Raw genomic sequence first — 21,893 nt, 5'->3', positions numbered from 1 at the left:
TCCCGTGTGGGATCACAACTCATCCCCTGGCCCCCAGTGCAGCCTACCCAACAGACCCATCCCAGACCCGATTCCAAGGCCAGCAAGAATAGCGAAGGCGAGAAGCCAGTATAGAATGAGTCTCTGGCGGCTTACGTTGCTGTCATAGATGGGCATCCCTGGAGGACCTGGGGGACCTGGAGGCCCAGGGGGGCCAGGCATTCCCTGTGGAGGGACAGAAAGCTCTGGTTAGTCAAGGTCATAGCTAAGCCATCAGTGTAGGCTAGAGGAGCAGACATGGGCTGAAAAGCAGTTGAATCAGAAAGCTGAATGAGGTTGTTTGTTTGTTTGTTTGTTTGTTTATTGGATTTTTTTTTTTTTTTTGAGACAGGGTTTCTCTGTGTAGCCCTGGCTGTCCTGGAACTCACTCTGTAGATCAGCCTGGCCTCGAACTCAGAAATCCGCCTGCCTCTGCCTCCCAGAGTGCTGGGATTACAGGCGTGCGTCACCACCGCCGGCTTGACTGAGTTTGAGGATGTAAAAACCAAGAACGCATCTCTGACTCTGGCCCACGTGCCCACCAGCTAACCCTGCCTGTGTCCCGGCTAGGGCGCTTTTGAGCCACATAGGGTCGCCCGAGCTGCGGATAACCGAAGTACTACTTCTCCTGAGATTGCTAGCTGCAAGCTCAGAGCCAGCTCACACAAGAAGGCTTTGACTTGAATAAATGAAATTTTATTTTTACTTATTCAGAGGAAGGAACAGCCTAGCCCAAACTCCCAACAGTCACACGCTGCCTCTGTGAAGAGCCTCTGTGTAAGCTCCGAGGACCCAGGCAAGGAACAGGCATGACTAGGGCTTCCTCATCCCAGGAGGGCACCCTGCATTGTCTGCCTTCCCCTGGACAGCTGTGAACATGTGTCCTTGCTGGCACTTCAGACTGAGGGATACATTCCTCATGAAGAACAGCATTCGGCTGGAGAGATGGCTCAGTGGTTAAGAGCACCGACTGCTCTTCCAAAGGTCCCGAGTTCAAATCCCAGCAACCACATGGTGGCTCACAACCATCCGTAATGAGATCTGACTCCCTCTTCTGGATGGAGTGTCTGAAGACAGCTACAGTGTACTCACATATAATAAATAAATAAATTAAAAAAAAATGAAGAACAGCATTCAACCTGATTTTAAAAATCGTAACTGGTGGGTTGGAGAGAGGACTCAGCGGTTAAGAGCACTGTCTGCTCTTCCAGAGGTCCCGAGTTCAATTCCCAGCAACTACATGGCGACTCACAAACACCTGTAATGGGATCTGATGCCTGCTTCTGGTGTGTCTGAGGACAGCGACAGTGTACTACTTACTTACATAAAATAAATAAATAAATCTTTTTAAAAAAATCATAACTGAGGCTAAAATCTAAGAGGTAGTCTTTTGCATTGGGGTGGACGTGACTGGTCTGTGACTGCCCCAGTCCTGCAGCTCTGCAAACTCTGTAGTTTGCTTTGCATGAGAAACCCACAGCAGCAACAACCAATCAGGAGTGCGAACTCTCTGAAGTACTTATATCTGGGTTTCCGTGACCATCTCTGCTCTGGGCAAAGCAGGTGGGAGGCAGGAGCCACAGGTTGGGTACAATCACTCTGGGGAAGTCCCTGAGTCTCTAGGTGGCTGCATCCAGTAGAAAGGCAGGAGATGCCATGAAACAAGAAATCCTGAAGTCCCTGAGGCAGCACACGGTTTAAAAGGTATAAAGCTATATGGATGGATCCAGAGAAGGGATATCATAAGGTTCCGTCCCATGGTTCTCTCTCCTGGTATAGGAATATGCAGATATGTTTGCATACGTGTAGTTGTGAGTATGCCTATATAGTATTTATGCAAAGTGTGCCTGTCAGGACCAACATGTCTGGTTATCATCACCAGATACCTGAAACGGCTCAGTAGAGGAGGTGCAGGGCCCTGCTAGCCATATTGTTCCCTAGTGTTCCAAGCTGCCCCCCATTCACCATTACAGGACACTTACCCTCATGCCAAATGCAAGGCTGGCATCTCCGGGCTCCCCTTTCTCTCCCTTTAAGCCATTCGTTCCGGGACGACCCTGGGCAAGACAGAGTAGCAGGCCTTCTGGGACACTGACAGCCTGTACACAGCCCCATCCTTCCCATGGCCAAGGCTTCACAGTCCAGCTCCAATCTAGCTCTTGCCCAGAAGCTAGGAGGGGCAGGATACCAACTAGAAGGATCCAGGTCAGAGCCCCCTCTTTGCCAAGGGTCTCCTATTGGGTGTCAGATGAGGCGTTCTCTTAGCCAAGTACACCTCTGATACATATTAAGACATTGGACGTATAGGTATGATAGCTGTATCAGAGGAATGGACAGGAGGGGCAGCTGTCCATTTTCTCCAAGGTCTAGCCCTCTGTAGCCTTCAAGCACTCTCCACCCACTTGGTCCCACTTGTAAAGCCACCAAATCCTCACCGGCCGTCCAGGGAAGCCAATTTCACCCTTGTGCCCAGGTCGTCCGTAAGGACCCTACAGAGAAAAACAAAAACAAAAACAATGAGTCGAGGAATGGGCAGAGCCTCCTAGTGAGGAGGGAAGGGCCACCCCAGGAAAGGACAAGGACTGCCATCTTTGGGGAACCCCTGTTGCCATCAGGCGCAACCCACCCCGTGTTTTTTTTCAATGCTGCAGTTGATACAAACCCTGGGCTGTGAACTCAGTGTCACAAGAAGGGCACTACTCACCGGGGGTCCTCGGAAGCCTGGTTCTCCCTGAGCAGAGAATCAGAGGTATGTTAGGCAGCTGTGGCTAACCTCGCACACTGCCTCCCAGAGTCCTTGCTGCACCCATGAGGATGTGCTAGGCTGACAACCAAGGCTGATAACCACGCCAGCAGGACAGGACGGACATTAGCATTAGGGACTAGGTCCAGCATAAGGCACAGATGGATTTTTCAACTTACAAAGCATAGAGCAAACAAAGAAAGGATAGATTCGAGCTATGGAAAGCTTAGGACTCCCGTTCAGGAGAGGTCTGAATGTGTCATGATCTTGCCTCTCTATTGGAACACCACACACACACACACACACACACACACACACACACGCACGCACGCACGCACGCACAGGCTTCACAGTATTAGGGAACCCCAAACTCCTTCTCACCTTGGCTCCCTTCTGGGCGTGGCCCAGGGCTCTGCCATCAGAGCTAAAGATACTGCCTGGTTCTCCCTTCTCACCCTGGAATGGCAAGACAGGAGAGACAGATCAGGGATCAGCCAGTGGGCCTCAGATACCCCCCAAACAGAAGCAGCAAGGGGGTCTTGGACTAGTATGGGGAGTTTATGACCAGAGTCCTCTAGGTTAGAGTAACAGATATGGTATATCCCAATATCCACAGGGCCCAGCCTGCCCCAAGAGCCATCATCTAGGTGTGGGGTGGTATCTTATATTCTGTAAGATAGAATATCTGGCCTGTAGCAGGTCTGTGCAGCAATAAGGCTGTACTCTGGTTCCTGAGAAATGAACAGAAGGCACCCCACCTCAGCCCCTTACCTTGGGCCCCGGGAGACCCTGCTCGCCTTTGGAACCCAGGTCACCCTTCGGTCCAGCAGGTCCCTGTAGTGACGACCAGATTGGAAGGAGGATCCGTGATCCAATGTTCCCCAGTCCCCGGGACTCCCATATCCCTTGGCCTGTGTTTGCCCCCTGGTCCTGCGCCACCCCTTCAGAGTCCTGACCAATTGCAGGTGGCAAGGCACCATGTTATGCCTTCCAGACCCCATTATCTTCCTGACAGCATCACATCCTCAAGGACAGTGACTGTCCCCACCCAAGTTTACACTGCTGCCCTGTGTACACCCAGAGCACAGCCCACGCCCGCCCCCAGTGCCAAGTGCCAGGGTGTTGCTGGACAAGCAAGCACCTCGGAAGCACAGCTACTTACAGGAAAGCCTGCGTACCCTGGCTTGCCCTGTGGAAAGAAGTCACCATGAGTTTGGGGGACACACCGCTCTCCCTGGTGTTGTCACCCAGCCCCCCTGGACCCTCTGTGGACTCTCTTACGAGCAAGATGGCACTTACCTCAGGTCCTGGAGTGCTCAGTACAGCTCTCTGTCCCCACATCACCAGGAAACACAAATTAGAGGGGAAGAAAAGAAAGTCGCCTTTGAGTTGAAAGTCACCTGGTGTCACATTAGCCACAAGCTCAGCAAAGCTAGCCCAAAGTGGAAGTCAGAAAAAAAAGCTGTATTTTTAGCGGTATGCCTGGGTATCTCTGCAGGTGCCCAGGTGACAGCTGACCCATTTTGTGAGGAGTCCCCCTTTCCACCTTGGGGTCTGCTCTCCAGTCCTGTTACATATAGCTCCCACTGCATATGGTCTAGTTCATCGTGTGGAGACAGCTCCACCTACTGGAGGCCTTCGCCTATGCCTCACTGTCCTGTCAATGCCCCCCTATAAAGCTTCAAGCTTTTGATCTACCTAGACCTTGACCCTGCCCCACACCCTCTCACTGCAGGGCCACCCTGGAAGCAAGAGGCCTGGACCAGGCTCTCTTGTGATCATGCACAGCCTTGCTCCCAGAACTATATTGTGCCCATGTCAGAACTGAGGGAACAGAGATTCCAGAAGGTGAAGTAACCAGCCGGGATCACAGGTGACAACCACAGCTGGGGCTTGGGCCTAGTAGGCAGCCCAAGCGAGCTCTGGCTCCGACTCCGGGAAGCCTCTCCCCTGTATTCTCAGCTCCTCTGAGCCCTGCATCTCCCACCCCAGAGACTCAGGCTTCTCCCTGCAGAGAAGTGAGTTTGGTTGGGCAGCAGCTTGGCTCCTGGCTTCTGTGGTGGGGCTGTGAGGGACCCATTTACTCTGGGGTGAGGCCCTTTGAATATATTGCTTCCGCCACCACAAAAGGGCAATGGTACAGCCTTTATAGCCAGAACAGCCTAGAAGCTTTGGCAAAGAGAGAACTTGTAGGCAACACAGCCTTTTCCTGAGGAGCCAGGGCCTCTCATGTCCTTTTGAAGAGGCAGTTAGACCATCCGTAGGCAGTACCTAGATCGAGGGATGAGGCACAGTACTCCGGCGTACTTACTTCCTCGTTGGACACGTAGATCACAGGCCCTGGAGGTCCTGGGGGGCCAGGGAGGCCAGGCTGCCCTACTCCATCTTTTCCTGGGTTTCCCTGGAAGAGAATGGCAGAGAGGTAAACATTCTGGTTACTGACCCCAGAGCCTACCCATAGTCTGGGTACTAGGTTTGTAGACAGAAGCTGAGAGCTATCCCTGCTGACGTAAGGGTCTCTGCTCAACTCTCTGATATCACAGGGGCAGCCAGGATGGGTGGTTTGGCCCTCAGGCTAAGGGATGTCCCCACCCTGAGGCCTGAGCAGCTCAACTCTTTGTCCTTTGTGTGTGGCTCTAGAGACACTCACCTTTTCTCCCTGAATCCCTTTCTCTCCTTTTGGCCCCTGCAGAGACAGAAAATGAGTCATCGGAGACAGACCCAGGACCAGCCTACCCAAGCCTGGGTTCCAGTGTAGACAAGGACTCTGTGTTTCCTAGAACCTTGGAGGCTAAAGATAGATCCCCAAACCCCTGACCTGACTTGGCTCCACAAGGCAGTGTAGCAGGTGGGGGACACAGATCCAGGATACCCCAAGGGCCACCCTGGATGTCAGTTCTCTTCCCGAGGGCTGCTTTTCTATTCCCCGTACTCACCGGGGGCCCAGCTGCACCTTCTCTTCCTGGGGAACCAGGGATGCCCTGGGCTCCATCCGCTCCAACTTCTCCCTGGGACAGACAAACGGAAGATCCAGAGTCAGTCCTACAGCAGAGACTCCTAGAGAGGAGGCCACAGCGGTCATGGATGGGCACAGCCATCGGCTAGGTTTCGGCTGGCTGCTGGCTCAAGTCCTGGAGGGTAACACAGCCTTCCCTTGAGCAGTGGGGGAGATGAGGTAAAAGGAAGATGCTAAGAGCGAAGGAGGAGGGGAAGAAGCTCACGCCCCCCTAAGTGATGCAGGGGTCTGTGGGTGCGCCCTATGGCAAGGACTTAACCAGGGTATGGCCTATGGGGCATGATTTCCGGCCCCTTCAGGCCCCTCCCTAAACCCAGTGGACAGTGTACCCGACCCTGGGTGAAGTACCTACCTTGGCTCCAGGTGGCCCTGTCACTCCAGGATCCCCCTAAGTGGACAAAGGGTTCCATAAATTTGGGGTAGCAGCTGGCCCACCGGCAAACCAAGATACATTAATCACTCAGGATTTTCTGCCCTAGCACTTGGGATCTCCTCCCAAGGGTCCTAGAAGCCTCGGTGACTAAGCTGGGACCTTGAGACCCGTATTGGTGAAAGGTACGAAATACATCCCAGTATCCTAATGGCTGGGTAGTTCTGGATATCATAAAAGCAGAAGGCAGGTCTTATCATCTCCACTATTAAAAAAAAAAAAAAAGTCTACTACAGGCCCATCTAAAATTCCAGCCTTCAGAAATTTCCATCTCATGTTTTGTAAAGCATAGAAAAACACTCTAAAAGGAGTCCAAGCAACAGCAGAGGCCAGTTGGGACACCCTGGTAGGGACTATTCTGGTGTTCTCCACCCTTACCCCTGCCCTGGGGAGCCCTGACTCAAGCCTAAGAGAAGGTAGGGGCTACGGGGCCAAGTCTGTGGGCTGCTGTCCCCAAAATGACATGGAAAACTGAGAACCAAACTCTTGGATCCTCCAGGACACGCCACCCAACTATCCCTGAAGTTGAGAGCATGGTGGGACTTTGGGGTGTCCCTGGGCTCTTCAAAATTCTATCATGCTTCAGACATACGAAACCAAGAATCAAAGATAGGGTATGACCCCACTAACGTTCAATGCACCGGAAGCGGCATGTGGCTATTTTTTTTTCTATGAAGCCATCGGCTGTATTTTGCAAACTTCCGTGCTGAAGTCCCAAAGTGTTAATCGACTAGGCAGATCTCCAAAAAAGGCTTCCCCAACTCACCTTGAGTCCCGGCAAGCCTGGAGGTCCCTGTCAGAGTACAGGAGACAAATGTTACTGACCACATCTACTTTGTCCGTCCTCAGGTCCTCAGTTGATTAGCCCTTTCCAAACCTCCCGGCTTTAGTGAAAACCAGGTGCATGGTACCCAAAAGCTCTCAGCCCGGCCTTCTATTGTAAAAGCTACCTCCAGGGGCAACTGAACCGTAACATAGTATCCAGCCGAAAGATACATGGGATTCTTTCTATTGCTCTTACACCCCTGTCCACATTTGCAATTGTTATACAGTAAATGGATATCCCGGAAAAAGTTACAAAGAACAGCAACAGCAACAATTAAACTATTGTCACAAGAGAAGTGGCCCTGGACCCTGGAGGTCACCCTGGTGTCCACCAAGGCATACCGCAGCTCCTCAGGAAAGGGCAGTAGCCTTAGGGAGGAGTGGCATCCTGGACACGGCCATTGAGTATGTGCATGCCTACACACAAGTGCCTTGATGTCCCTACCACTTGGGGACTTGAGCTCTTCTTTGCTGACTAAATCCAAACTATACACAGGTCAACAGAGAAATAGGAACCTCCTACCCCGTGCCCCAAACTCCAGTTACTCTGGCTAAATATCTGCCATTTTTCTCAAACAGTAGGCATGGAGGGAATCAGCTAGGGAAAGGCTATCTATCTGACACCCTCTCTCCCTTACTGGGAACAGTCTGGAATCGGGTCTTTCCAGGGTGGAGGGTACTATGGCTCATATCCCTGAGCCACTGGGGACTCCTTGCCCAACATGAGGTTGCACCAAGGACACCCTTGACCTGGGACCCTCCTCCTGCCCTGGCTCATGGGCAGTACCTGCAGCCCATCAGAGCTTCGAGATGCTGACCAGAGGGGTATTCCAGAGCCTTCCATGTCATCCTGAAGGGAACATAAAAGGGATGCTTAGTTTCTGATCCAGGGAAGAAGGAGACTTCCCTGGGGCCAGGAAGGTGAGGGGGGGAATGTGGGGGGGGGGGAGGACCATGGATAGTTGATCGAGCTTGGGTTACGTGTGTGGTAATTAAACCCTGGTAGGTAGGCATCCTACTCAATCACAGGGCTCTGGTTTGTGTGTGTGCAAGAGAAAAGTGTACCTGGGCCCATAAGCAGGGTTTCAGCCGCTAAGGATGGCGGTACAGAGGGGCAGCAGCCACAGACATTGGGCATAATAATGTCTGTGCCCAATCTGAGTACACTGAGGCCAAGGAGCACTGGTCCAACCCACACCGGCCTTCAGGGCTCAGAAGTGGGGACCCAAAGACAGGGCCAGAAGAAACCGACATGGTGACCGCACAAGGGCTGGGCCCTGCCTAGAGAGCTGTGAGCTTCCTTGGAGCCAACAGTAACCCAGACTCACGAATCCAGCAGCAAATCCCGGTCCTGGTGGCCCTGGAGGCCCGGGAGGTCCTGGGGGTCCAACTGGCCCAGGGGGCCCAGTCAAGCCAGACTTTCCAGGCATACCGATGGGTCCAAGGTCTCCTTTGCTCCCCTGCACAGACAGAAGGACAAGGTCACCAACCTTGGCCCTGGGCATGAGCAAAACAATGGGCAACCTCAGTAAACATGTGCCTCCTTACGATACTTGTCGAAAATCTGAAGACCCAGATTAAAAAAAAAAAATCACATTCCTCAAGGGCATACTGACAAATCCTTGATTTAAAATGATGGGGCCAAGTGACATTCACAGGTGCACAAGCCTGACACTGTGGCTTTGGCCATAACCCAAGATTCACAAAAGTAGGCAATATGCCATCGCCTGGTACCTTGGGTCCTGGCTGCCTGACCGTAGAGACAGAGATAGCAAGAAGCAGGGAAGGAAGACAGACAGGCCATTGGAAGGTACAGGGAGAGAAAGCCTCAGGATGGGTCTGCATGGGATCCCATGGCCAAGGAGGGATTTGGGTAACATAGTCACAGGGATTCCTCTGACTTTATGAGTCTGAAGAACGTGGGGAGCAGAAGCAAGCACAGACGATTAGGGCTCGTCAGGGAGTCCGAGGGACCGGATCGAGGAAGCACATGGAAGCGGGAACGTGGAGCTCAGGCAGGGAGGGCCTCCTCCAGAAGGCTCTGCTCCAAGCAGGTTAGCCCTGAAGTAGCACCCAGCGGGCCAGCGGGCCCCAGGGACCCTTGATGAACTAAACAGTAGTAGAAATGCCTTGAGTCAACGCAGACACAAACTTTCCTATAAAAGGTCTAGCTGGGCTCAAAGACAGCCTGGGCTACATGAGATGCTACCTCTACTAACAAGGTCCTTTGTGCGTTACAAGGATGTACGCATCCGTGTGGGTGTGGGGTCTCCAGCCGCAGAAGCAGCTATTCAGATCCAGGGGTGCACCTAGTAGTATAGCTGTCGGCTCTTTAACTTCCCTCTTTAACCTCAGGAAAACACTTATTTATCCTTGAAGACCCTCTGTATGTGTAGACACAAGTGCATGTATCTCTCTGTATGGACAGACGGGAGCGTCTTAGGGTAGACACTAGTATGGGGTAGATACAAGGGTATGGTATAAAGAAAGAAGTGTGTGTGTGTGTGTGTGTGTGTGTGTGTGTGTGCCCATTTGCACACTCGGCTCCATCAGCCCATCTCTCTCATCTCCTGACATGTTTGTCTACCCTCTGATACCCAGGTTCTCTTCTCCCCGACTGGATTTTCCTCTCATCTCCAACTCTCTGAGTGCAAGCCAGGATGAATATCAGAACTCAGGAGGGCCAGCATGGCACTCCCTGTACAGCCATGGGGAAGGAAGGATGCTGGGATGCCACAGGGGCGCTGTGCTGAAGTGGGCAGCTCTGATCCTGAGGTACCTGACTGCCTACTCCATTGCATTAGCAGAATAGAACTGAGTAGTCTCTCTCTCTCTCTCTCTCTCTCTCTCTCTCTCTCTCTCTCTCTCTCTCTCTGTGTGTGTCTTTCCCTTTCTTTCTGTCTGTCTGTCCATTTGTCTGTCTCCCTCTCTGTCTCTGTCTGTCTTCTCCCCTTCCCTCCCTGTCTGTCTGTCTGTCTCTGTCTGTCTCTGGTCTGTCTCTCTCTTTCTGTCTCTCTGTCTCTCTCTCTTTCTGTCTTTCTCTCTGTCTCTCTGTCTCTCTGTCTGACTCTCTCTCTCTCTCTCTCTCTCTCTCTCTCTCTCTCACACACACACACACACACAGACACACAACACACACACACAAAAAACCAACACTGATAGGGCTGTGTTATAGTCAACATTGAAAACTTTATCTTCTGACTGGGATGCCCCCTGCAGCCTGCTGGGATCCCTTTACTAAGCAGGTAGCCCCAGAAAGAAAACTGGCTTGTCACATACCTTGGGTCCTGGGATACCCACGTCACCCTATGGGGGGAAATGACAAGATTACAATAAAATTAGACACGTGTGGAACAATTAGAGAAAATCAGACCTACTACCCACAGTATACAATGTATCAGACTCATAGTAAATATAACATATTATGCTGATTCTAGGGACTTCTAGGCCTGTTCCTGCTTCCTCCCTTGTCCGGGATGGAACCCCTGGGGAGCTCAGCAGGGAGCAGAGCTACCAAAGCACAAAGCCAAAGTACCTCAGCACACCATCCCCAGGAATGCCTCTCAGAACCTCCTGACCCCTGACCCTTTTGGCTGAGCTGAAAACAGACAAGCTCTGTGTGTAGTTCATTGTAAACGGCAGTCGGTTCTCAATCTGTAGGGTCAGATGACCCTTCCACAGGGGGCGCCAAAGAACATGGGGAAGACATAGATACTTAATACTTACATTATGATTCATAATAGCAAAATTACAGTTATGAAGTAGCAACAGTAACTTTATGGTTGGGGTTACCACAGCAGAAGGAACTGCCACACAGCACCAGTGGGGAACATGGGAGGGGGGGGGTCTTCTTATCCAACTAAACTGAAACTTGAAGTAACCATTTGTAATCCAATGAAGCACTAACTCCACTAGTCCTTCTACAGCGGTAAGAAACACATATAGAGACCCTGACTTTAACCTGAGCCCCCTGGCCCCAGTACCAAGAATCTTCCTACACTGCGGATGCAGGCTATGTCCATGACCTCACCCTGCGGCAGGCACCCTCCACAGACCCCCAAGCATGCAGTGTCTACCACTCTGTGGCTACAGGTGTGTGCTGAGTGACATCCAACTGTAGGGGCTGACTTACAACGCTGCCTTTCTGGCCGGCCGCTCCTGGTGGGCCCTCTTTGCCCGGAGGACCTGGAGGTCCCTATGGGACAGAGAAGCAGTGAGGTGAGCTGGACCAGAGCCGTAAGGAGCAGGTAACAGCTGGCAACCAGACTTCCTAAGAGCCAGGATATAAACTCTTCCCTCACAAGGTGTGTGCAAGGCTCAGAAGGCACCGCCACAAGACGGAGAGCATTTGTGTGGGCTCTTTCTTCCGAGTCGATGATTAGTTGGGGAAACTAAGGTGGAAAGTTCAAATCCACCGAGCCCTGAGTGGCTAAATATGTGGCTCAGAGTCACTTTGTGGGTCAGCATCGCCAGAACCACACCAGGGTAGCCTACCCCACAACCCCCCCTCCTTAGAATAACCCAAAATGTGAATCGCCTCCACCTTGCAAAGGAGCATGGGAGTCCTGAGGTAGATCCAGCAGCAAACCTCACATGATCACACCCCACATGCCTAGTCAACAGGGTGCTCTGGGGCAGGGAAGGCAGTAGAACTTACCTGGGGACCAGGAAAACCCGGGGGTCCTTCCTTCCCAGGCACACCAGGAAGGCCTGCAGGTCCCGGTGCATAGGAACTGTTGACCCCAAAGCGGCCTGGCTCACCAGGTAGTCCTGGGACACCAGGGGGTCCTGGGGGGCCAGGGAAACCTCGTGGGCCCTGGGCATGAGGGAGACAGTCCATCATAGAATGCATGGCCCTGCTGGGCAACAATTACATCCCCAGCTGGTCTTGTCCCACCCCCAAGGGTCCCCAGTGATGTCTCAGGCATCACACTCTACAGGTGCCCAGTGACAGTGGGGTGTAGCCACTTACTCTGAGGCTTTCTAGGTCTCCGCTGAAACCAGATCCCTCCATGTCAATGAAGGTCTGAGGGGAGGGTAAGAGAAGATATCACAGGACACTGTCCTGAATGCCAGGGACCACCACCCAGCTGTCCCCTAACCAACCAAAGATGCTTGAGATGGAGGTGGGACATCATTTGCCCCACAGCCTGGCCATCATCCCAAGCACATAGCGAGAGCCCATTCTCTTGGACTAAAACTATCAGGAAGAACCAGTTCCTAAGGTTGAATACCGGGACCTGGCGTGGAGGAGGCCAAGGGTGGAACTTACCAGCTTGTCCTGTCTGAAGGAGGGTCCTGGTGGCCCTGGTGGCCCTGGAGGTCCTCGAGGTCCAACACCAGGATCTCCCTGGAACATAAGACAGATCTGTCACACTGAGAACACACTGTTTCCACTTTCATTCAGGAGCTGAGATGGGAAAGAGGCCACACCCTTGACTGCACACACATACCTTCTCACCCTTAGGGCCCACGTCTCCTGGGGTCCCTGGAAAGCCTTGAGGTCCAGTGTCACCCTAAAAGACAAAGGTAGGGGCTAGACAGAGAGAAGCATCTCTCTCCCTTCACACGATGATTCTTGAGTCCCAAATGCTCCTCATTCCAGAGCAGGGGACAGACAGATGGGAGCCATGCCACTCAAGGGACACCAGAGAAAAAGCCAGGGTTTAAAAGGGACACCAGTGGCTATGGAAAGTACCCACTGAGTCTTATCCTAGTGCCTGGGCAATGGCATGGGCTCTCTTCAGAGATAACCACTTAGTTGGTAAGTCCACTGTGTGTGTGTGGGGAGGGGTACATGTTTATGTGCAAACTCAACAACACTTCGGACTCGGGAACACCTCCAGGTGTGACTGAGCTTGGACTGGGTGCTTTCTCAGCCCTGACAGTCTCTCAGGGACAAAGAACCCCCTGTGGCCACTCTGGCAACATGAAGGACCCCATCTGCTCAGCACTGTACCTACACACATACACACACACACACAACAACACACACACACACACACACCACACACACACACAACACCACACACACACACACACCACACACACACACACACACACACACACACACCACACACACACACACACACACACACACACACACACACACCCTCGCACACTGGCTTCCTAGCTCTTTGTAGTGTTCCCTCCGTCTGAGGATCTGCAAACACCACCTTGTGGTTCTGGAAGTCTCAAGAGCATGGAAAGGCAGCACTGGCTTAACTCCCTTTAGCCCTGGAGTTAGACACAGAGTGCATCCCAGTGCACTTCCAGTGCCAAGTGCTGGAATTGAAGGCACACTGCTGGCACAGCCGGGCTGAAGTGACTGATTCTTATAAAAAGCTGCCTTTCTGAGGCCTCTCTGGGAAACCATCGCCCTGTGCCGTACGCAGACAGCCCGGGGATCCTGTGTAAAGCCATACAATGTCTGGGCAGAGAAAAAGCAGAGGACATACCGGTCTCCCGTCTTCACCAGGGTCACCCTGTAAAATGCAAGAGATGCCGTTATTGATGGAAACGGTCCTGCTGCAACTCCCTCAGACTAAACACAGAAACACCCGCTCTCCTGCTCCTGTGGTCTAAAGCTGAGAACCTGGCCAGCCGTGTGTTCCTGACAGAGTAATGGTTAACACTGAATTTCAAGTTTAGACTCACCATACTTGAGAGTCCAGAAAGCCCAAAATGCCTGTAATGTATAAGCCTAGCCTAACACCTCACTTCCTGCCCCACGCCCACCTCGATGTTGAAGAGTATTATTTTTGTTTGTTTTTGGAGACAGGATTTCTTTGTGTAGCCCTGGCTGGCCTTGAACTCACAGAGATGTGTCTGCCTCTGTCCCCCAAGTGCTGGAATTAAAGGCACATTGCCGGCACAGCCGGGCTGAAGACTATTCTTACGTGATTGATTCTTATAAAATTTGCTATTCTAATAAGATAATAGATCATAAAAAGACTTGCTATTTCTGCCTTTGTAATCAAACTCATTTACTCTAATCAATGTCTAGAACATCATGGTCATGGTAAATCTCTGAACGACCCCAGACCCACAACAGACAGCACTTCTGCAATAGAGCGTATGTCCAGGGCATGCCTGACCCGCATCCTCCAATCCCCTTCTAGTTCCCGAGCACATCAGGAGGCAGGATGGAGTCCCACGTTCCAGGATGTTACTGCCATGATCCCAACCAACTCCCCCAGCAGCCTCAGTCAGAGACCTCAGCTCCAGCCCAGATGACAAGGAGAAGCCAGGACTCACCGGTTCACCATCCTTTCCCGGAATACCATCGTTCCCTGGTGGCCCCTGAGGTCCCGGGGGTCCTTGTGCTCCAGGGACAGGTTGCGAGCTGGGGCTCTGTACCACTGGACCGGCAGGACCCTGGGGCCCAGCTGGGCCAGGTGGGCCCTGAGCACCTGGTTCTCCCTTTTGTCCTTTCAGTCCTCCCTAGGGACAAGAGAGGACATAGGACGCTGCAATCTACGTACCAATCCACCCCACACTGCTGCTACATTCTCTGGGCATTACATCTAGGAAAGGACTTCAGCGGGGTATGGACGGAGGGCTCGAGGCAGGGAGGTGTGCAAGGGCAGGGTGTGCAGAACCGAAGAGCAGTGGCCTGGAAGGGGGAGTGTGGGCCTGAGGACTTCGAGAAAGTCAGTGAAACGCATGGAAGGCACTGAGGGTTCCGGGGTGCCCTGAGGTAACCTCACCTTTATCAAGCCACCTCCAGGGTTCTGGGCACCCTCATCCCACGCACCGCTTGAATCCGTGCCAGGAAGGGTCTCAGCTGGGAAGAGGAAGAGACGGTCCAGTCAAGCTTCCCGCAGCCCGAGGCTCTCCAAGCTCTGTTTTCCCACTCATCCGTAGCCCAGGGGACCCAGGCTATGGGAATGGCCACTTGTCTTTCCACCCACCACAAGCCCCAAGGACAGGGGCCATGGGAATAGAGGAGGGGAATGGCCCCCTAGCCCTGGCGACAGGAGAGGAAAACGAGTCAACACAGACTCACACAGCCACTTAGAGCAAGTGCAGGGACAACTGAAACCCCCGAGAAGATTTCTGGATTGGTTTGAACACTCCACCATCAAAACCCTCTTTCACCAGCCATGCAATTTGAATAACAGAAAACCAGGAGAAATTCTGAGAAATGAGCCCCAGAGGCCCACCGAGACCCCCATCATCCACACTGTGTCTCTGACACACACGCTCAGGCACAGGCACATGCACACATACAGAGACATACACCCATGTCATTTCTCCTTCTGCAGAACTGTCTGGACATTTGTGGAGCTTGTTGAGACCTCTGTCCCGAATACTATCCCTTATAAGACAGCCACATTCAGGGACCCCAGCCTTGATAAAGGAGTTTGACCTGATAAAGTGCCCCATGCCCAGTTCTCCCCTGGCTGCTTCTCTGGGATCAAGAACCACGAAAACACCAACCCAGGATCTCCTCTTGTATTGGTTTCATGTCATTTCCTATGTGTTCAACCCACAAGTGCTACCGGAGCCAACGTTCGGCCCAGTAGGCCTGCTGCCTGGTTTCAGACAGCCTTTGAGCCGAGAATGGCTTATAGATAGGTACGGACAAGAAACACTTAAAGACTTAAAAGGTCAGAGACAGAGAACGCCACAGAGACCCCGGTGACCCCAAGTCGAAAGTATAAGTCTGCTGGCTCTACCAGTCAGTTCTTCCCTCTGCCTCCCCTGAATCCTGGGTATCAGCTATGGCTCAGAAGTATATCTGGAACCACATGATGGGTCTTTCCTGTGTGTTTGGGGTACCATCTCCTTGTGATGAATAAGAGGCTTGTGGGGTGCTATCTGGAGGTGGCTGCTGACAACTTCTTGCCAGTGGCAGACAGTGAAAGTAGACCTTGTCAATAAGTCATGGGGACCAAGAAAAGGCTCTAATTCTTGAGCACTATTTAGAAGCATCTAGTGGACCTCGGCAGGGGCGCAGAACCCCCATCTTAGGTTGGAACTGACACTCACACAGCTATTCCTGGCTGAGCTCACTGCCTGGCAGCAGCAAATGAGAGTGACCAAACAGCGAGCTCGGACCCCTTACTCATTCTTGGGGTTCGGGGGAGGGGGCATAGCGCTCTTAGCCCATGAGGCTGAGATTGTTCTTTGGGGGAGGGGCACGCTGACGGTCTTGCCCATACCCTGTCATAAGCTAATTTCCTTAGTAAGGAGTAAGCCAGACATGTGATCGGGATGACCCCCAGACCCCCAACTCCACCCAGTTCCCCAACCTTCATCCACCACAACCAAACTGTGCCAACTGCAGGAACCAAATACCAAGTCTGACCACAAGAGGGCAGCATGGGCTCTCCCTGCAGCTGCAAGGCTTCCTGAAAGCAGTGCCTCCAGCGGTATTTAAAACTATACAAGCACTGCTAAAGGAGAGCAAACAAGACGCAAACGAAAGGCTATAATGGGTCTCAAGAGTCATTACCAAGCCGACAAGACTGCCAAACTTATCTCCATCAAAACTCTGGCAGGTTTTATTTTTTCTTTCTTCTCTGTGGTGGTGTGAAGGGCAACAACCACAACTGACAAGTCAGGTGACTGTGTGAACTCGACGGGAGGGCTGAGCTACCTGATGTCAGGACAGGGAGCTGCAGCCATGGCTCAGAGAGGAGGAAGGGCAAAGATTCAGTTCAGAGAGACAGAAGGGGATGGCACAGATGGGCGAGCATGGAGATCTGCAGCGCAGAGCATAGACTGCAAAGAGATGCCAGTGGGGGAGGGGACGCCAGTGGGGGAGGGGTGCCAGTGGGGGAGGGGGAATTTCCACACCTCAGAGTCAGCTCAGCAGGGAAACGGCTTTTTGTTTTTGTTTTGTTTTTGTTTTTAAACAGTGACAGAGCCAAGTGGGAAAACAGTTTTTAAAAAATAAATAAATAAATAAATAAATAAAAATAGGTTTTTGAATCCCCTTGGGCAGAGTCTCAGCTGATTCCAAGAGTGAGAACTTAGATTCTCAGCAAAATTATGAAAGTTTTTCTTTTCTAAAGATGCTGTTAAGAAAATGAAGCTGGGGGCTGGAGAGATGGCTCAGTGGTTAAGAGCAATGACCACTCTTCCAGAGGTCCTGAGTTCAAATCCCAGCAACCACATGGTGGCTCACAACCATCTGTAGTGAGATCGGATGCCCTCTTCTGGTGTGTCTGAAGACAGATACAGTGTACTTAGATACAATAAATAAATAGGCCGGAGCAGGTAGGAAGAAAATGATGTTGTGGCTCACACCTGTAAGGCTAGCGCTTGAGAGGCTGAGACAGGAGGGTCACAGGTTCAAGACCAGTTTGACACACACACATATGCATAGAGATCTCTATACAAATATAGTAGATATTATATCTATATTTAGATTATACACACATACATACACACACAGAGAGAGAGCAGGGAAAGTATTAAGAAGGGGGAGGGGGAGAGGGAGGGAGCACAAGGCAGGCCACCTCCCATCAATGACACAGCAATGTCTTCATCAAGACCTTCAAAGGTGAGGTGCAGAGACACCCTGACACATACTGCGGTGGGTGACAAACAGACAAACCCCAGAATAACTTTCTCTGAAACCCCCTCAAACGTGAGGGGCACAAACGTGAGGGGCACAGTGCATACACCCATCACTAGGTACATGGGCAAACACATGTGCTCTGTCCACACCGTGGCTGACAGGTCGGCACCTGACTGGCTATGACGCAGATGCCTTTTATCAAAGGGACACAGCACCAAGCAAGTCCAGATGCTACTTACTGTGTCCCCACAGTCCTGTACAACACATGTGTAGTTCTGGGAAAAGCCTGTGGTGACAGAAGCCAGAGCAGTGGGTGGGAGGGAGGGGGCCACCCCGGGAAACCTGGCAGAGTAGGGGTCATGTTCCCGTGTCCTCCCTGGGATCCCAGAACACAGGATGATGGGAGTGAAGGCAGAGCTCACCTCAAGGCCATGGCGCGCACAGCACAGGTGGGATGTAAGACCCCACCCATGAGGCAGAAAGTCAATACCTCTCACCCTTGCTTGACTTACTGCTCATTAACAAAGGGAGGCAGGCAGCCATAGCTGGTGTCCTGTGGAAATCTAGACCCTGCATCTCCGATCTTTGAGTACTTGAGCCCTGACAGCATCAGGAGGAGGCATAGCCTGTCCTCTCCAGAGGATCGGAAGCCCTGGGGACTCCCAGAGGCCCATTCATAGGCTCCACTGTGCTGCAGTCCCATAGAGCTGAGAGGTGGGAGGTTCACGCTGTTACCCAGAATGTGTGATACCCAGCACACAGAGACTATCCCAACACATGCACAATTCACATTTCGCATGTCTCAGGCGTCCATCCCCGTCGGTCCTAGGCAGGTCTCCCAGACAGTGGCCTCCACAGAAGACATGTCCAACCCTACATGCTGACCCATGGCATGGTCTGGGCTAAGAACATACTTTCCCTTACATCATCCCTCCCTGGGCTCCCTTCACACTCTCCTAGCAAACGGACGGCCCTGAACCAGGAGATGGCATCTCTGGGAAGGTTCTTCCACATGACAGACAAAGGCCACGCAGGCCAAGATCTCTGACAAAGGATGTGTCACAGCTGTCTGACTCAGAGCTCTCCTGGGGCCCAGCCAGGAGCCTGTCTGAACAGGACCTTCTTAGAAGGCAGAAAAGCTTCAGAAGGGAGAAACAGCTCTCATCCAACACACATGCACACATGCACGCATATAAATGCACATGCATATACATGCACACATACACATGTACATGCACACACATATACTACACACATACACATGCATGCAAACATGCATACATGTGCACATGCACGCACATGCACGCATGCACATGTGTGTGCATGCATACACACATACACATACTACATACTACACACACAAAGCACATCTAGAAAAATTTTACCTCCTATAGAATCTACCGTGGCTTCTTCCTCCATTTCTTTGGTTCTAGAATCTTCTGTGGTGCGGCCTCCAGCCAGGGGTGGAGAAGTGACAGGAGGTGGCAGGGGGAGCCCAGATAGCAGAGACGTATCCTGCAAGTGGAGAGCGGGACACCTGGCTCTGTTATTCAGCAGTAAGGCTATCCCGAGCATGTATGAGCTGACCATTCTGTCTCGATTTGGGGTTTATGGCTTATGAAATGGAATGCCCTGCAGGCTTTTCAGGATGATAAGAACACTATTTGCTGGGCAGTGGTGGCACACACCTTTAATCCCAGCACTTGGGAGGCAGAGGCAGATAGATCTCTGAGTTTGAGGCCAGCCTGTCTACAGAGTGAGTTCCAGAACAGCCAGGGCTACACAGAGAAACTCTATCTTGAAAAACCAAAAAAGTAAAAAATAAAAAATAAAATAAAATAAAAATAATAATTAAATGTATTCACTTAGAATACATTTCTACAGAGGTATACGCTACAGGTTTCAATAGCCTGGAGGTTAGTGTCATATACCTCAGGAGTCCTCCATTGCCAGACCAAGGATAAACGGCAGCCCCTGGTCTAGTCCAGAGGCTTCCTATGGAAGGATAGCGCCAAAGATAGCTCAGGTGAGGTCCTCTGGTGTCACAGAAGGGTGTATGGAGTAGGTGTATTCTTTCTGAGACTTCTCCCTCAGTTCTACTGTAACACTGGCCCACCACTGACTTCTTATTGTTCACATGGAGGAGGCTGGTCTACCCTACAGACCCTCTGCCATGAGCCCAGTTTCAAAAAATACTCAGCCGGGGGACCTGGGATCCCACATCAACATAGCCTCTATCCCTGACAACTTTCTGTCAGTGACTGTGTAGTCTGGGTAGATGGGCCCTGGGGAGTACCCTGGCTAAGGTAGTACTGTGGGGCCCGGACAAGGCCTCCCCCAGACACTCCTGATGTGGTCATGACAGGTCATCCCACGGGCATCACAGACTTGGGTGGAAATGGGACACCCGAAGTCCATGGCTTTAATTCCCTCAAGGGGATGATTCCACATGGACCCCCCGGGTGGCCAAGCCCCTCACAGTTCCTGTGACAGCAGGGCCAGCCTCCTAGCTGGAGTGATCAGGTCACAAGAAAGGATGAGTTATGAATGCTCATGCTAGTTATTAGCAGCCTCTGGTCTACAGAGGAGGCTGTGCTTGTCCAGCATGGTCCCCACTCCAAGGTGAATCTGTACTTCCAACATCTGCCTTGCCCAGGGTGCCCTATGCAGAGACAGCAGTTCGCAAGTCCAGCACACAGCTGTGAGGAGGCCAGCTTATGGCCTTCAAGGAATGCAGAGGCTACTGGACCCCACTGGGGCAACACAATGCAGTCCAAGATGGCTGTGTCCCCTGTCCCTAGGACCTGCCTGTCCCTGCCTGAGTGTACACATATCAAGGAGTCCTAGACACCTCTTCTGGGATTGGTGGTAGGGACCATTCCCCACCCTTAAGCCACTCAGTATCCTATAGTGTCCCTGGTGCTGACACCCAAGGTCCACCTTAAAGATAGACTCTGCACTATAGATGCTGGGGTCACAGACAGGCCCAGGGGGGTTCATTCAAACATCCTTTTCCTATCTGGAGTCCCTCTGGGTTCTTTGGACCCTGGACTAGAAGGAGTATGCAACATGGCTGTCCAGAAACTTCCTAACAAGGCCATTTGCCTTGTCTTCATGTTAGACACAAACCAGTTGTGGTCTCATAGCAGCCAGCAGCAGCCACAGAAAAATGCTAGCTCATCTCTGCTAAGAAAGTTTTCTCGCCAGGTGGTGTTGGCGCATACCTGTAATCCCAGTACTCTGGGAGGCAGAGGCAGGCAGATTTCTGAGTTCAAGGCCAGCCTGGTCTACAGAGTGAGTTCCAGGACAGCCAGGGCTATACAGAGAAACCCTGTCTCGAAAAAACCAAATCCAAAAAAACCAAAGAAAATTCTCTCTTTAGAGCTCACTCAGGGCAAAAGGCATCAGAGCCGGGGGGGGGGGGGGGGGGGGGGGGGGGGGGGGGGGGGGGAGATGGCCAACCTCAGACTGCTCCCTGCTGGGCATGCATCTGCATGACAGAGGGACGGCCGGGATATCACATATACTTGTACACACTCTGCACAGACTGTGCCTCTCTGCCGCCTGAACCAGGGGATGCCCTGGCCACACACAACAACTCACCTCCCTGTGTGATTTGCTGCTCTCTTCAAAGCCACTTCCAAAATCTCCAGATGCCTGCAGGATGGGAGGGAAATGAAGTTAGGATCAGAGACACAATGACAGGATATCAACTGAACATCAAACAAGAGGTTTGCTGGGTCAAAAACAGTCAGACTCGCTGCTCTGGCCAGCCAGAGGTTGTAGATTAGGCCTGTGTACGCCTGTCATGTGACATAGTTGTTTGGTCCTCAGAGGCCATCCTCAGGAGACAGGCAAGTGGGTGGGCAGGTACCCTAAGCAGCCACAGTCTGGGCTGACATTGAAGAAGCAAGCATGGAGTGTAGGTGCTTCCAATTGTGTCCCCATCCATCACCTGCCTGGACTGGCTGCCTTCATGTTTTCCCTTCCCAGCAGCCCCCAGGAGCTCTGGGGAGGCCAGGGACCAGTCTTTCCTCCTACCAAAGTATGTAACTTAATATAAACCCAGAGGCCAAATACCACCTGGGCCCATAGAACCTGCAGTGCCATCGCAATGTCAAGATGGCCCAGGTGGGATAGACACACAGACACCCAGCGTGGGCAGCACACACACAAAAGATCCTTATAGATAACAGCAGACAAAGAAAAGGCATACATACATACATACATACATACATACATACATACCACACAGGCAACCAACAGACAAAACCACATAGACAAAAGAGAGCACACACACCATACAACAGACACACATAGCACATCAAGA

At 52.0% G+C, this 21,893-nt stretch overlaps 1 protein-coding gene across 6 annotated transcripts in view; it reads right to left on the bottom strand.

Annotated features, from left to right (window-relative positions):
* Col18a1 (collagen type XVIII alpha 1 chain) overlaps positions 1 to 21,893 on the bottom strand; it is a 113,283-nt gene that overhangs the window by 11,721 nt on the left and 79,669 nt on the right. For all 6 annotated transcript variants that reach the window (XM_052163224.1, XM_052163225.1, XM_052163221.1 and 3 more), the window contains 26 exons: positions 21,167 to 21,220; positions 18,949 to 19,078; positions 14,742 to 14,818; positions 14,290 to 14,475; positions 13,491 to 13,517; positions 12,486 to 12,548; positions 12,305 to 12,382; positions 12,005 to 12,058; positions 11,690 to 11,848; positions 11,165 to 11,227; positions 10,312 to 10,338; positions 8,361 to 8,492; positions 7,820 to 7,882; positions 6,974 to 7,000; positions 6,130 to 6,165; positions 5,698 to 5,769; positions 5,412 to 5,447; positions 5,073 to 5,162; positions 4,061 to 4,090; positions 3,924 to 3,950; positions 3,533 to 3,595; positions 3,143 to 3,217; positions 2,723 to 2,749; positions 2,454 to 2,507; positions 2,001 to 2,075; positions 136 to 204 (listed from right to left, as the gene is read on the bottom strand). In XM_052163224.1, coding sequence (XP_052019184.1) covers positions 136 to 204; positions 2,001 to 2,075; positions 2,454 to 2,507; positions 2,723 to 2,749; positions 3,143 to 3,217; positions 3,533 to 3,595; positions 3,924 to 3,950; positions 4,061 to 4,090; positions 5,073 to 5,162; positions 5,412 to 5,447; positions 5,698 to 5,769; positions 6,130 to 6,165; positions 6,974 to 7,000; positions 7,820 to 7,882; positions 8,361 to 8,492; positions 10,312 to 10,338; positions 11,165 to 11,227; positions 11,690 to 11,848; positions 12,005 to 12,058; positions 12,305 to 12,382; positions 12,486 to 12,548; positions 13,491 to 13,517; positions 14,290 to 14,475; positions 14,742 to 14,818; positions 18,949 to 19,078; positions 21,167 to 21,220 — 1,794 coding nt within the window. The remainder of the gene's footprint in view (positions 1 to 135; positions 205 to 2,000; positions 2,076 to 2,453; positions 2,508 to 2,722; positions 2,750 to 3,142; positions 3,218 to 3,532; positions 3,596 to 3,923; positions 3,951 to 4,060; positions 4,091 to 5,072; positions 5,163 to 5,411; positions 5,448 to 5,697; positions 5,770 to 6,129; positions 6,166 to 6,973; positions 7,001 to 7,819; positions 7,883 to 8,360; positions 8,493 to 10,311; positions 10,339 to 11,164; positions 11,228 to 11,689; positions 11,849 to 12,004; positions 12,059 to 12,304; positions 12,383 to 12,485; positions 12,549 to 13,490; positions 13,518 to 14,289; positions 14,476 to 14,741; positions 14,819 to 18,948; positions 19,079 to 21,166; positions 21,221 to 21,893) is intronic.

Source organism: Apodemus sylvaticus, chromosome 19, assembly GCF_947179515.1.
Source record: "Apodemus sylvaticus chromosome 19, mApoSyl1.1, whole genome shotgun sequence".
In the NCBI taxonomy this organism is placed as follows: Eukaryota; Metazoa; Chordata; class Mammalia; order Rodentia; family Muridae; genus Apodemus; species Apodemus sylvaticus.
Note: the sequence above shows the minus strand (reverse complement) of the source record. Positions and strands in the feature narration are given on the sequence as shown.